At 38.1% G+C, this 16,155-nt stretch overlaps 1 protein-coding gene across 1 annotated transcript; it reads left to right on the plus strand.

Annotated features, from left to right (window-relative positions):
• The first annotated feature begins 3,892 nt into the window (after nt 1-3,892).
• FAM133A (family with sequence similarity 133 member A) lies at nt 3,893-7,153 on the plus strand. The gene is made up of 2 exons (XM_029241297.1): nt 3,893-3,994; nt 6,290-7,153. Exon 2 carries the CDS (start codon nt 6,393-6,395, stop codon nt 7,137-7,139), a length of 747 nt encoding a protein of 248 aa, XP_029097130.1. The 5' UTR covers nt 3,893-3,994; nt 6,290-6,392; the 3' UTR covers nt 7,140-7,153.
• Nucleotides 7,154-16,155: the final 9,002 nt, after the last annotated feature.

Consider the following 16,155-nt stretch of genomic DNA (forward strand, 5'->3'; position numbering starts at 1 on the left):
TTACATTTAAGGTAATTATCAATATGTATGTTCCTATTCCCATTTTCTCAATTGTTTTTGTTTTATTATTGTAGGTCTTTTCCTTCTCTTGTGTTTCCTGCCTAGAGAAGTTTCTTTAGCATTTGTTGTAAAGCTGGTTTGGTGGTGCTGAATTCTCTTAGCTTTTGTTTGTCTGTAAAGGTTTTAATTTCTCTGTTGTATCTGAATGAGATCCTTGCTGGGTAGAGTAATCTTGCTTGTAGGTTTTTCTCCTTCATCACTTTAAATATGTCCAGCCACTCCCTTCTGGCTTGCAGAATTTATGCTGAAGGATCAGCTGTTCACCTTTTGGGGATTCCCTTGTGTGTTATTTGTTGTTTTTCCCTTGCTGCTTTTAATATTTGTTCTTTGTATTTAATTTTTGATACTTTGATTAATATGTGTCTTGGCGTATCTCTCCTTGGATTTATCCTCTATGGGACTCTCTGTGCTTCCTGGACTTGATTTACTATTTCCTTTCCCATATTAGGGAAGTTTTCAACTATAATCTCTTCAAATATTTTCTCAGTCCCTTTCTTTTTCTCTTCTTCTTCTGGGACCCGTATAATTCGAATGTTGGTGCATTTAATATTGTCCCAGAAGTCTCTGAGACTGTCCTCAATTCTTTTCTTTCTTTTTTCTTTATTCTGCTCTGCAGTAGTGCTTTCCTCTATTTTATCTTCCAAGTCACTTATCCCTTCTTCTGCCTCAGTTATTCTGCTATTGATCCCTTCTAGGGAACTTTTAATTTCATATATTGTGTTGTTCATCACTGTTTGTTTGCTCTTTAGTTCTTCTAGGTCCTTGTTAAACTTTTCTTGTATTTTCTCCATTCTATTTCCAAGATTTTGGATCATCTTTACTATCATTACTCTGAATTGGTTTTCAGGTATACTGCCTATTTCCTCTTCATTTGTTAGGTCTGGTGGGTTTTTGCCTTGCTCCTTCATCTGCTGTGTGTTTCTTTGTCTTCTCATTTTGCTTAACTTACTGTGTTTGAGGTCTCCTTTTCGCAGGCTGCATGTTCATAGTTCTCGTTGTTTTTGGTGCCTGTCCCCAGTGGCTAAGGTTGGTTCAGTGGGTTGTGTAGAGTTCCTGGTGGAGCGGACTAGTGCCTGTGTTCTGGTGGATGAGGCTGGATCTTGTCTTTCTGGTGGGCAGGTCCACTTCTGGTGGTGTGTTTTGGGGTGTCTGTGGCCTTACTATGATTTCAGGCACCCTCTCTGCTAATGGATGGGGTTGTGTTCCTGTCTTGCTAGTTGTTTGGCATAGGGTGTCCAGCACTGTAACTTGCTGGTCTTTGGGTGAAGCTGGGTCTTGGTGTTGAGATGGAGAGTTCTGGAAGATTTTCACCTTTTGATATTTCGTGGAGCTGGGAGGTCTTTTCTGGACCAGTGTCCTGAACTTGGCTCTCCCACCTCAGTGGCACAGCCCTCACACCTGGCTGGAGCACCAAGAGCCTGTCCTCCACATGGCTCAGAATAAAAGGGAGAAAGAAAAGAAAGAAAGAAGATAAAATAAAATAAAATAAAATAAAGTTTAAAGGTTATTAAAATAAAAGTTAAAAAATAATTATTAAGAAAACAATTTTTAAGTAATAATTTAAAAAATGGACAGACAGAACCCTAGGACAAATGGTAAAAGCAATGCTATACAGACAAAATCACACAGAGCAGCATTCACATACACAGTCACAAATAGAGAAAAAGGGAAAAAATATATATATATATATCGTTGCTCCCAAAGTCCACCTCCTCAATTTGGGATGATTTGTTGTCTCTTCAGGTATTCCACAGATGCAGGGTACATCAAGTTGATTGTGGAGCTTTAATCCGCTGCTCCTGAGGCTGCTGGGAGAAATTTCCCTTTCTCTTCTTTGTTCGCACAGCTCCCGGTGTTCAGCTTTGGATTTGGATCCACTTCTGTGTGTAGGTCACCTGAGGGCGTCTGTTCCTCACTCAGACAGGTCGGGCTTAAACGAGCCGCTGATTCGGGGTCTCTGTCTCTGTTGGGCCGTGGGGGAGGGAGGGGTACAGATTCAGGGAGAGCCTGTGGCAGCAGAGGCCAACATGACGTTGCACCAGCCTGAGGCACGCCGTGCGTTCTCCCGGCAAGTTGTCCCTGGATCATGGGACCATGGCAGTGGCGGGCTGCACAGTCTCCTGGGAGGGGATGTGTGGAGAGTGACCTGTGCTCGCACCCAAGCTTCTTGGTGGCGGCAGCAGCAGCCTCAGTGTCTCATGCCCGTCTCTGGGGTCTGCACTGATAGCCACGTCTCACGCCCGTCTCTGGAGCTCCTGTAAGTGGCGCTCTTAATCCCCTCTCCTCGTTCACCAGGAAACAAAGAGGCAAGAAAAAGTCTCTTGTCTCTTCGGCTGCTCCAGACCTTTTCCCTGACTCCCTCCTGGCTAGCCGTGGTGCACTAACCCCCTGCAGGCTGTGTTCACGCCGCCAACCCCAGTCTTCTCCCTGCGCTCCGACCGAAGCCCAAGCCTCAGCTCCCAGCCCCGCCTGCCCTGGCGGGTGAGCAGACAAGCCTCTCAGGCTGGTGAGTGCCAGTCGGCACCAATCCTCTGTGCGGGAATCTCTCCGCTTTGCCCTCCGCACCCCTGTGGCTGCGCTCTCCTCCGTGGCTCTGAAGCTTCCCCCCTCCGCCACCCGCAGTCTCTGCCCGCGAAAGGGCTTCCTAATGTGTGGAAACCTTTCCTCCTTCACAGCTCCCTCCCACTGGTGCAGGTCCCATCCCTATTCTTTTGTCTCTGTTTTTTCTTTTTCTTTTTTTGCCCTACCCAGGTACGTGGGGAGTTTCTTGCCTTTTGGGTGGTCTGCGGTCTTCTGCCAGCGTTCAGTAGGTGTTCTGTAGGAGTTGTTCCACCTGTAGATGTATTTCTGGTGTATCTGTGGGGAGGAAGGTGATCTCCGTGTCTTACTCTTCCACCATCTTGAAGCTCCTCCCTCTTTCCTGTCTTCTTAAAAGTCTTTCTATTTTACCTTGTCACCCTCTCAACATGTTCAAGTTTCTTCTTTGATAAAAACAAACAACAGTAAAAAATCATTTTTTTAAAATTCTTCATCCCTCATTATAGTTGCCCTCTTATCACTTTACTTTCCTTCTCAAGTGAGTCTATGTACCCTATGTCCCTACTTTCTCACCTCCCATTTAGTCTTTAACCCACTGTCATCTGGCTTCTGCCCTAATTAATTAAAATTGCATTAGCAAAGGTTACTAATGATTTCTTTATAGCCAAATATAATAGATATTTTCAGATTTTATCTTACTTGACCTATCTGTTGCATTTAATATTGTTGTCCATAACACCTTTTATTCTGGACTTTTTTTTTTTTTTTTTTGCAGTACGCAGGCTTCTCACTGTTGTGGCCTCTCCCGCCGCGGAGCACAGGCTCCAGACATGCAGGCTCAGTGGCCATGGCTCACGGGCCCAGCCGCTCTGCGGCATGTGGGGTCTTCCTGGACTGGGGCACTAACCTGTGTCCCCTGCATCGGCAGGTGGACTCTCAACCACTGCACCACCAGGGAAGCCCTATTCTGGATTTTTTAAAGTTAAAGATAATACCTGCTCAATGTAAAAAATATAAATAGTATAGGGAAACTTACAAAAGGAAATAATGCCTCTCCACATGCAGAGATAACAAGTGTTTACATTTGGTGAACTTTTCACTCAACAGTATGTTGTGGATGTAGTGTTCCATTGTATACATATACTATAATTGATATAACCTGTTTGTTATTGATGGATATTTAGGATTTTTCCTCAAATTTTAATGTTTAAAAGTTGCTCACATGAAATTCACGACCATAGTCCTTTGGGTAGCAGTAAGAATGAAAATGACAAAAATACCTAAGAGGAGCTGGGCAGAACTGAAGAGGAAGGAGAATAAGATAACACAACAAATCAAACCCAAGAAACTATCACCAAGAGTCACCGTAAAGTCTGTGGCGTTGAGCTCGTGATGGGTAGGTATGTTAGGGTGACTTAAAGGGTCAAAGTCAAGATGGAGACTGACAGAAAAATCTGTGATATGTCTGATTATCTTTCTCTTCAGACTTTGCTGGCTTCCTAACAAGTATAGGACAAAATCCAAGATGTTAAAATAACCTAAGAAAGCCTCTAGGATCAGGCTATTTACTTCCTATGCAGCCTTACCTCCTGCTGCTACCCTCTTGCACTTTAGGCTCCATCAACACTAAATACATGGTGCTCTTTCAGATTTCTCTGTTTTTTCACATATTGTTTCTTCTGCCTGGGGAATGTCTGTCATTTCCTCATTTCCCGGGTGAACTCCTATTTATCCTTCAAAATCCTGTACTGACATCACCAACTACAGGAGGCTTCTGTGAATGCCCCTCTCTCACAGAGTTACCCCTGCATCAGTCCATTCATTAGTTTGTTTATTACTGAGCAAATATTTATTGAGTACTTAGTGTGGGCCTGATGCCATGTTAGGTACTGGGAACACCATGGTGATAAGACAGATCAAACATGACCTTTACCCTTCTTAGCCTTATATTTAGCAATGAATACACACATGCATACACACACACACACAAACACACACATCCAAATAGTCAAATAAAAAAAATCCTCAATTTTCTAAGTGCTACGAATAAAAGAAACAAGGAACTGTGATGCAGAATAATGACTATAAGGGATAGATACAGAGGCAACATAATATAAGGTTGAGCCATGTGAAATTACTAGTATTTGACTTTTTTTCTGTATAATTGGTGATTTTATATAGTTCCACCTAATAATTTCCTTTCTGAGGAATTGACCTCTAAACTGAGGCATGAAGATGAGGTGGAACTGGCCATGGTGGCTAAGCTTGGAGCTTAACATGTTCCAGAAACCAAGAGAAGATTGGAAAAGACAGAATTGAGAAAAGAAGTGAATAACTCTCAATGAAGTGTAAGAGCGATAAGCAAGACAGATCATGCAGGATCTTTATAGGAGTGTGGATCTAATTCTCATTAAAATGTAAAGCCATTGGAGTATTTTAAGATCCTTCTGATTTCAGTGTGGGACTGGAATGGAAGAGAGTAAGAGTAAATATAGGGCTGTCAATTAAGAGGTTGAGGGACTTCTCTGGTGGCTCAGTGGTTAAGAATCCACCTGCCAATGCAGGGGACACAGTTTCGATCCCTGGTCCGGGAAGATCCCACATGCCGCAGAGCAACTAAGCCCATGCGCCACAACTACTGAGCCTGCGCTCTAGAGCCCACAAGCCACAACTACTGAAGCCCACACACATAGAGCCTATGCTGTGCAAGAAGAGAAGCCACCGCAATGAGAAGCCCGCACACTGCAGCAAAGAGTAGCCCTCACTCTCCGCAACTAGAGAAAGCCTGCGCACAGCAACGAAGACCCAACACAGCCATAAATAAATAAATAAATAAATAAGAGGTTGATATAAGGAGGCAAAATAATGTTGTGTTAGGTGTGCAGGGTTTGGCGTCAGGCTGCCTTGATTTAAATCCTGGTTTTGCCATTTGCCATTTTTTATGTTACTTTATGCAAGTACTCATTACTCAAATTCTCTAAGCCTCAGTTTCTTCATCTGTGTAACAGGGATAATAATAGGATCAACTTCGTAGGGTTAGTCTGGAGGCTGAATGAGATAATCCACTGCACAACACTAAGCAGTCCCTGGCAGATAATAAACAATAGATACTAGAGATTAATAGTCCAAATGAAAAATGACAGTACCTGGACTATGTTGATGACAATATATTTGGAGAAAAGTGAATGGACATGAGACCTATTGTTGTGGGGGTTTAAACAGCAGGATTTAGTATGAATTGGATGTGAGAACTGAGGGAGAAGGATTTTTCAGGTATGACTCCTAGGTTTCTATCAAAGAGTGGAGTGGATTGTGCTGCACTCTACTAAAATGGAGAAGGTCTGCCTGGTATAGAATTTAGCTATAGAAATTCCTCTCTCTCTTTATACCATATAAGGCAGAAAGAAAGAAAAAGAAAGGTAATTATCATACAATATAAAAGGAAATAGTTATTAAAAAAATTTAGATAACAGAACCTTACATGAGATATAAAAAACACTTTATGTTATATTCATACCACAACGTCTAAAACATGCAAAAATCTTGTGTGTATATTCTTTTTTCTCAAGGTCTAAGATTTTGGAAATTTTTCTACTGTACTATGTGATAGACAGTGACCAATTAAACTTATGTGCTTACTTTGTCTTATATTAAAGGTGTTTTGTAATCATTGCATCTGCTTCTCTCACAGAATGGAGCCCACTTGGTATACTAGCAGATGAAGAATTTAAGGAGGATGTCTATCTTTATTCTCTTTAGCAACTGAGAGTCGGCTCTGGAAACCATCAGGCACCATGGGAAAGCGGGACAATCGGGTGGCCTATATGAATCCTATAGCAATGGCCAGATGGAGGGGCCCATCTCAATCTGCAGGCCCCACAATACAAGATTATCTGAATCGACCAAGGCCCACCTGGGAAGAAGTGAAGAAACAATTAGAAAATAAAAAGAAAGGCTCCAAGGCATTAGCTGAATTTGAAGAAAAAATGAATGAGAATTGGAAGAAGGAACTAGAAAAAAGCAGAGAGAAATTATTAAGTGGAAATGAGAGCTCATCCAAAAAAAGAGAAAGAAAGAAAAAGAAAAAGAAGAAATCTTGTCAGTCTTCATCTTCTACATCAAGCTCTGATTCTTCAAGCAGTTCTTCAGATTCTGAGGATGAGGAAAAGAAACAAGGAAAAAAGAGAAAGAAAAAGAAGAACTGTTCATACAAATCATCAGAAAGCTCTACATGTGAATCTGAATCAGAGAGCAAAGAATCTGTAAAAAAGAAAAAGAAGTCAAAGGATGAAACAGACAAAGAAAAGTATATTAGAAGTCTCAGCAAAAAAAGAAAGAAGACTTGTCCTGAGGATAAACCTTTATCATCAGAGTCCTCATCAGAATCAGATTATGAAGAGGAGGTACAAGCAAAAAAGAAGAGAAGACATGAAGAGCGAGAAAAAGCAATGGAAAAAGCAAAGAAGAAGAAGAAGAAACAGCACAAAAAACCTAGTAAGAAGAAGAAAAAGAAGTCAGGTTCAAGTCACAAGTCCGGATAATATCAAGAAAAAAAGCAAGATTTCCCTATTGAAAAAAGCAAGTGTAAAGGAAATTCAGCTGTGAATGTTAGGGCATATTTACAAAAATGCATGAGTTTCCCTGTGTTAGTAGAATTATTCCTGGACTTTGAGTTGCCAGTCAAATGCTACTGTGCCAGAAAGGGCCATAATTGTTGCCTGCAGCTTAAATGTAGGATTTTGGGTTTTTTTGTGTGTTTTTCCCTCCACTGGCTAATTCTTCTGAGAGCAAAACTGTGTTGTTATACTAGTGGTTAAAATGTTTGGAATTAAAGTAAAATGTTTTAGATGGTAAATAATTTTGACCAAACAGTGGATCTAATGTTAAAAGTATCGAATTTGGCTACATCTTTAAAATATAATCAGAAATATCCAGGCGACAATAGCTGACATTTTTGAAGCATGGACTTAACATTGTCTCAAAATACTTACTTTTGAAGATGAAAAGTTTAGTTTAGTTTTCTTTTCTCCTTAATGAAATTTTGTTTACATGGGGAAAGGGTTTGTGGGGGAAAAAGAGTTTGCTCTCACTTTGGCGAGCTGAATAGTGTGCCTTTGATCCTTACACATCCTATTTTTGCCAGTGCAGCAGCCATTCTTTTATTACTTAGTAATGTATGCTGTTTCACATGAAAAAGAAAGACAGCAATTTACAGTATATGTAAGGCCCCAGTTTTATGAAATTTACCTCCATTTCGACAGTACTGAATAATATTTAGTGTTAGAGTGTTACACGATTTGAATTAACTTTGATACCCTTTGGAGGGGAATAATTTTAAATAGACCCTGGTATTTTTTGATTAATAAAGATTCTGAAATATTTTGCATGCTATATACTATTAAGTTTTGATTATCCAGAGATATTCTATATAACCAGTAATCCTTTTTTATATGATTTATGCTTAGGATACAAGTTTCAAGTTTGTAATTTCTTAATCTTACTATCTTAATTTCATGACTGTGTTTAATTGCACACTTGCCAAAATATTTAGCATGTAAAAAGAAGGTTTTTAAAAAATATTTAATGCCTTCATATTGAAGCTGGTTTACTGTAAGCAAGTTGAGTGCCAGACCTTTAGTACGCTGTATGTCTTGTTACATAAAACTACTGCCAAAATCTTAGCAACTATGCTGTTTAAAAATTTCTTGTCTTAAGCATTAATATTGAATTAAAATAGGAGTTAAATTTAGGAGATTATAATCTTTCTGTTTCACATTTTACTAACATTTGGAGTTTGTTGCCTTGTGTTTGTTGCTGAATCACGTTTGCCACTATGCTGAAATAAGTTGAAATTTATTTTTACTCTACATTTTTTATATCAGAGTAATATGAATTATAAATTGATGTCTAACAAAAGCACCTGTTACAGAGGATGTGCTAATTGTAATGTCATATGTACAAAGTATTTTAGCATGAGGAGAGAATAAATAGCTATTTTTTTAAATAGCTGATTTCATGTCAGCTCCCTTGAATCACAAGTAAAATTATTATAAAGATAGAAAACATCTGGTAGATAAATAACATACTGGGTCCCCAAACTTTTGCAGTGCATACCCCGGAATCTCTCAGTAACATTCTTGGACCATGGTAAATGTAATGCCTTGTTAGGTCACATTGAAGCTTCATAACTTTAGCTGTTTCCTAAAATATATGTCTATATGCTGATAAAAACTATTGCATTTAAGAGATATTTTCTATCCATATAGAGTTTTTCAAAAATTGTTTTTCATTAAAATATGAAAAAAGCTTATATTATTTGTAGAATGTGGCAAAGACATTAACAGCTATCAAATATCTATGTGCCCCCATTCACTTCCCAGCCCCTTGTAGTTAGGCAATGCCATTTATTACTTCTAGCAGAGGGATTACAGAGAGATTGTAAACAGAAGTGATGTGTCGTTTCAATACCGGAGCAGTAAAAAGTCCTGCGTGACCCTCCAGCTCTCTTTACCTGCCATGAGGACCTGAAAGCAGTGTCCTCCAAATAGTGTACCTACAAGATGGATGCAACCTGTATCTCTAAGTCGCTATTTGTAAGGGACCTGCCCTGGAGAGCTGATGGACTTACAGTGGATGTTCTGAGTGTGAGAAATAAACTGTTATGTGTTAAGCTACTGAGATTTGGGGTCTTTTTTATTACCACAGCAATCACCTATCCTACTCTAAATAGTAACATAGAACTCTAGAATGTCTGTTTCATTATTTACATAAAATAATTCACGTATTTTCTATCACATCTTTGTGTAGTCAGCAGAATGATTCAGAGGTGATCACTTATGCCATAGCAGAAGTAAATGTTATTTAATAAAATAACATTGTTTTTTATGTAATGACTGAAGAAGAGGGTGGTCTGGCATGTTTCATACTTATCAGCAATGCTGACTGTCCAGGAAGTAAAATTACTTCATTATTCCTCTGATTATGGCCAAAACAATCTTCCAGTAAAGGTTTTAGGAAGGCAATTTTAAAAGCACTCATGGGAACTCAATAAAGAACAGGGATGCTATTCTTTAGATGTTAGTATAGATGATGGTAGAGAAAAGTGGTATGGAAATATGTAAAGGACAATAGACTAAGTAGATATAGGTGAACATTTAATATGTAGCCTCCAGACTGAAAGCAAAATAACTTATCCTTTATGTGAAAAGCACTAAAGTTGTTATTAGTGATGTGCTTTATGTGATTCATAAGAATAGCTTTAGCCATAATATTCAACTAACTGTGGGAAGGGAAGCAGTGGGAAAGTCAATAAGAAAGTAGACAGGAGAGGGGGAAAATCGGTACAATCTAGATTAGGAATGTAATTGCAAGCACAAAAAGAAGAGTCTGAAAGATCTCAGGCTGAAAATAAAGGATTAGATTGGAGATAAGGAGAATGACTAGAATTGGGGGTTCTGGTTTTATATCTTGTGATAGTTTCTTTGTCTATTATAAATTTATTTTGAGAAAGTTTCACCTTTGACATTGTGATTCTGTAGTCATTTTCTGTTTGACCATATTTATTTTACCAAAGAAATAAGTATTTAATTTGTGATATAGGTTTGAAGCTACTTCATGACTCATGAAAATTGTAGTCAAATATTCAAACATACCCATGTACTTTAGAGCTGCAAGTTAAGATGTGTTCTTTCTAGTCCTTCCTGAGCCGCAAATAAGATGTGTTCTTTCTTCAGGTGACTCTATCACTTTTATTTTACTCTTTCATGACACACCTCAATCCACCTTGTATTATGTATTTTGTGTATCTATGGACTCAAGTTGTTAAGAGCGCTGGCTCTTGGCTAAGCACTACGTTAAAATTCTCACCCTGCCATTTCTTGATGTGTGACCCTGTGTAAGTTAATTCACCTTTTATGTGTCTGTTTCCTCAGGTAAAAATCAGAAAAATAACAGTATCTATCTCTATGGTTGCTATGAGAATAAAACAAAATAACATTTAAAGCATTTAACACAGTTCTTGGAACATAGCAAATACTCAGTGAATGCTATCCCTTCTTTTCCCTCCTCTTCCTATCATCATCATCATCACCATTATTATTATATCATCATTTCCCTTTCTGCACTGTAACCTCCTGAAAGGTAAAGACGGTTTCATCTTTTATCTCTTGCAATGATGGTACACAGCATTTTACACATGATAGGTGCCTTGTGATTTTCATTAAATTGAATTAGTTGGTCAGGCCCTTGGAAAAAGGAGAATCTGAATAAATCCAATGTACCAATGCTATGTATAAGCTCCTTGACTCACTTTTTAAACAGTTTATTGAGATATAATTCACATGCCATACAATTCACCTTTTAAAAATATGTGGTTCGTTTTTTTTAGTATACTCACAGATATATGTAAGTGTAACCACAATCAATGTTAGGACATTTTAATCACCTCAAAAAAGAAACTCCGTATCTTATCCTCCCCACCACCCCCCAGCCTCCACATACTTTCTGTCTCTATAGATTTTATATAAACAGAATTACACAATATGTGGTCTTTTGTGGCCGACTTCTTTAACTTAGCATAATACTTTCAAGGTTCATGTGTTTTGTAATATGTATCAAGGACATAATAAATATGAGATAAAATGAAAGAAAGATAAAATGAAAAAAAATCTAGTGCATCTTACCAAATTTCTGCTAGAACCAGAAGAAACACCACTTTCCATACATAGATATGCTGGGCATCATTAATATGACTTGCACTTCTTTCTTTTTTTCTTTTTTATTCTTTTCCATTATGGCTTATCATAGGATATTGAATATAGTTCTCTGTGTTATACAGTAGGACCTTGTTGTTTATCCATTCTTTATATAAAAACTTACATCTTCTAACCCCAACCTCCCACTCCATCTCTCCCCCAGCCCCCTCCCCCTTGGCAACCACAAGTCTGTTCTCTATGTCTGTGATTCTGTTTCTGTTTCATAGATGGGTTCGTTTGTATCATACTTTAGATTCCACATATAAGTGATATCATATGATATGTGACTTTCTCTTTCTAACTTACTTCACTTGGTGTGATAATCTCCAGGTCCATCCATGTTGCTGCAAATGGCATTATTTCATTCTTTTTTATGGCTGAGTAATATTCCATGTATATATGTACCACATCTTTATCCATTCTTCTGTCGATGGACATTTAGGTTGTTTCCCTGTCTTGGCTATTGTGAATAGTGCTGATTTGCACTTCTTTAAAATCCTGATTATACAGCAAACTACTTGAGGGATTGTATTTTCCAGATGTAAAAATGTTCAAGTAAGTATTCATAAGAAGAAATTGGATCACTTTTTATGATGGAGGCTGATAATATTAACACAACACAAGTATGAGTTTGTGCTCAGAAACTTGCCAAGAGAATAACTGTTTTAAGGATAGCTTGGATATGCTAATATTCCCTCCAATAAGCTATTATGAATGGTATAATTCAGAACTCTATAAATGGTATTTTCAGATGTCTTTTCTCAGAAGCTGTTTACAAAAATTAATAATATTGCCATGATAAATCATCTTATTGCTAGTTATTTTTAACATCTTGTTTCCCATGTGGAGAAAATAAACCTTTTATTTTTTCCTTGAATTTAAGCTGAAATAAAGTTTATAGAATTATTTTATATGCTGAAAAATGATCACCCATTTTGCTATCTTACTGAGAACTCAAAATGCTATAGCTCTATGGAAACTAATGAAATATAAATAGAAACTAACTTATTAACCATTAAAATAACCATTTGTATCACTTAAAATGGTTATATTATCAAATATTTGTATGAACTTTATTTTTCAAAAAAATCTTGATCAAATGTTTTTAGCAATAATACTATCTAAGAATGAATGGTTAAAATATGATCTTGTAAAATCCAGGTTATTCTCCACACAAGATGAAAAACCTGGGTGGTTTGAGAGTCTCTGCATTTGGTTTGTACATCCTGCTCTGTGACAGGCCTGCCGACTATGAGGTTAGTATTCCACAATTCAGGCTATTCCCTGATGTTTTTAGACTCTGTGGAATTACATCGAAGAGCTTCAGATAATAATGCTGACAACTCAGGAAAGCATTCATTCATTCATTTATTATTTTACTTATGGAGTCTGACTATACGTAGTACTTTCATGAAAAGCCTGTTTCACAGAAATAATTAAAGGATATCTTCAAAAACCTTTAGTTGATAATAAAAATTAAAGATTTTGAATAAATAAATAAATAAAGGTTTTGAACCCTGTTCCCCATCTTGTTTCCTTTGATAGCATTGTATCAACCTCTTACAGGATTCAAATACATAGTGTGGCCAAAGGACCCCCCCACCCCACATTCTTTGAAAGACTACTGTAGACAATAAAGTCTCCCACCAAGGGAACTTGATTAACTCCTCCCCAACCTCATGGCAGGATTGTTGTTGCTTATGTTTAAAATAAGTACTTACGTACTTCTTTGTTTCTGGACTTGAAAACCCCTTTTCATATTAGTATTTCTAAGTCTTTTCTATACACAGACAATTGCAGCTGTCTGTTGATAGCCATGAGACTACCTTCCTCCCATCCCAGTTCAGAACCTAGGCCAGACCTCAACTGCCAATCATTTTACCTAAGCATAGTTATTATATAGTTGACATTAAATGCTATGAAACGGGGGCTTGGTATAAGTTATTTGGTTTGGATTAGTCCATGTTGCAGCTTTTACCATAGACTTTATTTGCAAATTTAGGTGCAAAAACTTAATGCCAAATTTAGAGGAGTACAGTGTGGAGATTAAGTGTGCAGGCCTTGGAGATAGACTGCCTCACAGAAGCCCTACAATTAAATGAATTAATCCATGGAAATATTTAGGCTTTCAAACTCTCCAGCTTTTCAACCACTCCTATCATTTCCATTTCAAAAGCAACAGATATCCCTTTGCATCCCAATATAGTACTCCGCTGCATCCCAAGTCTTAATACTCCCTTGCCTCACATGTGTGTGTATATATCTACATCAATACATCACCAAAGTGCAAATAATAAAATAAATTCCCTATATTTTTTAAGATCTCATTTTTTCCTGTCTTCTCTTCATGAAACAGATTGTCTTCTTTCACAGACGTAATTGTCTTTCTGTCTTTAGTGCCCCCAAACAAAATAATTTATTTTGTTATCAGTATATCTCACTTTCAACCCATCCACCCCACATTTTAATCTTTATTCAATTAGTTTACCTAAAACTCTTTTAAAAGGTGTATCCTATTTATTTCTTATACCAAACTTCACAAGATTAATTTATCTAGATCTCTTTTTAAAGATGTATCCTATTTATTTCTTATACCAAACTTCACAAGATTAATTTATCTAGATCTTCTTCAGATATAATCCACAGGAAGATGTTTTGCTTTGTTATAGCCTCTTTACTCAGATAAAGATTTTACCAATACAACAAACAATAGAAAGTAAAGAACCATATGTTTTAATCCCATTACATCCATCACAAACGAACAGGAGGGAAACCAGTGAATAAAATCCATGACCTAGTATAACTCAAAACAATCTCAATAATATGTCAGTACATAAAACAAGATAAAATAGAAAAATAAATAACAACCCGCCAAATTTGAAACTTTAAAAAGACATAGTTTTGCCATTAAGCAGTCACTTAATGACTGCTTGAGCCTCATGGCCATATATTTCTAGGCATAACGAAGAATCCCATATGAATAATTTCTATAAGCCCAATAGTCCTTTGTAATATTACATAAATCTTTAACAATCAAATTCTAAAAGACAATTGCAATTAAGTAACAGGACAAAAATGATTGCCCCCAAAATATATATCCATGTATATACATAAAAATTTTAGAAACTGCCTATAGATATCTGGCACATACCCACCCAGCCATAAATTGTAGGTTGTACCAAGAGCACTGCCTAGGGGATTGTATCAGAGATCCAATCATTTAACAGAATGCACACACAAATTAGGATAATTTAAAAGGGTTTATTTATAAAAGGGTTTTTTACAAGGGTGTTGGCAGAATGTAGGAGAACCATATGAGATAGTGCAGTAACCTGGGGCTAGTAATAATGAGCTGTTACAACTTATAGACCTGAAGAGGTAAAAGTTGTGTATAGAAGACCCCCTTGAGTTGAGCATGGTCACAGTCAGCCTGAGTTGACATTTCAGAGAACAAGTACCATGATCTCACTTCTCTCTTTCTTTCTGATCTCCTGTCTTTGTTCCCCATTAGCTGTACTTAACTGTAAATCAGAAGTCATGGGATCTCGTCAATATAGTCCAACATAAGTCAGCCTCCTGGGGGTTGAAAAAGGGTGGAGAGAACAGCTGCGGGGGCAAATGAAAGATAACCAGCACTGTACACTCCTTTTGCACCTCAGCATCCGTTCTTGACCTTCATCTGAGTAAAAATTTCATGTCTCCACCCAGTGGGTTGCATGAAGTCACACAAGCTACCATATCATTGCAGGGTGATGTCATTTTGATCATACTCCATGTAAAATATTAGCCACTACTGAGAATATTCATTAAAACAGTGGTGGAGTGTAGGGGAGAAGATAAAAGAACAAAAAACAGTGCTGTATTTTTCTCCTCTGTGACTATTCATGAGGCTATATTGGTAACCACAGCTGCCTTTCCTTTCCCATTCTCTGCTCCCCTTACCCTCTGTCAGCACCTGGATGAATGGGGTTCGTCACCTGGTTGGGTGTAACAGACCTTCATTCCTGAAGGATCTGAGTCTTGTGGTCCTGACTTTGTTGGGCTGTTGCAGTTTTCAGTTGATGAGGACAGTTGACAGTTGTGCCTCTTGTTACTCCCTTGCCCAGCTGTCAAGCCTCTAGATTCCAAACATAATCCTCTTTGTCCCATTGTGTAGCAACAACTCAATTTCCCCCTAAAATTAGAATCAATTACCTAATTCAATACAGTGAGTCCCTTCTTTGCATATTGGTTTAGGGGCATGAAGAGCTAAAAAAAAAAAGCCCATGAAGTAGTGCCAGCTTCCCACCCATCAAACCCATGACATTGTTTCTTGGTGAAAATATTCCTCCCTTATACACTAGGATTTCCAAACCCACCAAGCCCAAGATTGTGGGAATGGAAGCAAAAATTATTTAAGTAGGGGCGTCCCTGGTGGTGCAGTGGTTGAGAGTCCGCCTGCCGATGCAGGGGACACGGGTTCGTGCCCCGGTCCGGGAAGATCCCACATGCCGCGGAGCGGCTGGGTCTGTGAGCCATGGCCGCTGAGCCTGCGCGTCCGGAGCCTGTGCTCCACAACGGGAGAGGCCACGACAGTGAGAGGCCCGCGTACCGCAAAAAAAAAAAAAAAAAAAAAAAAAAGATTCCTGAGCCTCACGCTAGACCATCTGAATCAAACTTTCTAGGTGTTGACCTGAGATTCTTCATTTTTTTTCTTAACATCTTTATTGGAGTATAATTGCTTTACAATGGTGTGTTAGTTTCTGCTTTATAACAATGTGAGTCAGCTATGCATATACATATATCCCCATATCTCCTCCCTCTT

This window comes from Monodon monoceros, unplaced genomic scaffold, assembly GCF_005190385.1.
Source record: "Monodon monoceros isolate NGI ecotype Baffin Bay Population unplaced genomic scaffold, NGI_Narwhal_1 Super_Scaffold_22, whole genome shotgun sequence".
NCBI lineage: Eukaryota > Metazoa > Chordata > Mammalia > Artiodactyla > Monodontidae > Monodon > Monodon monoceros.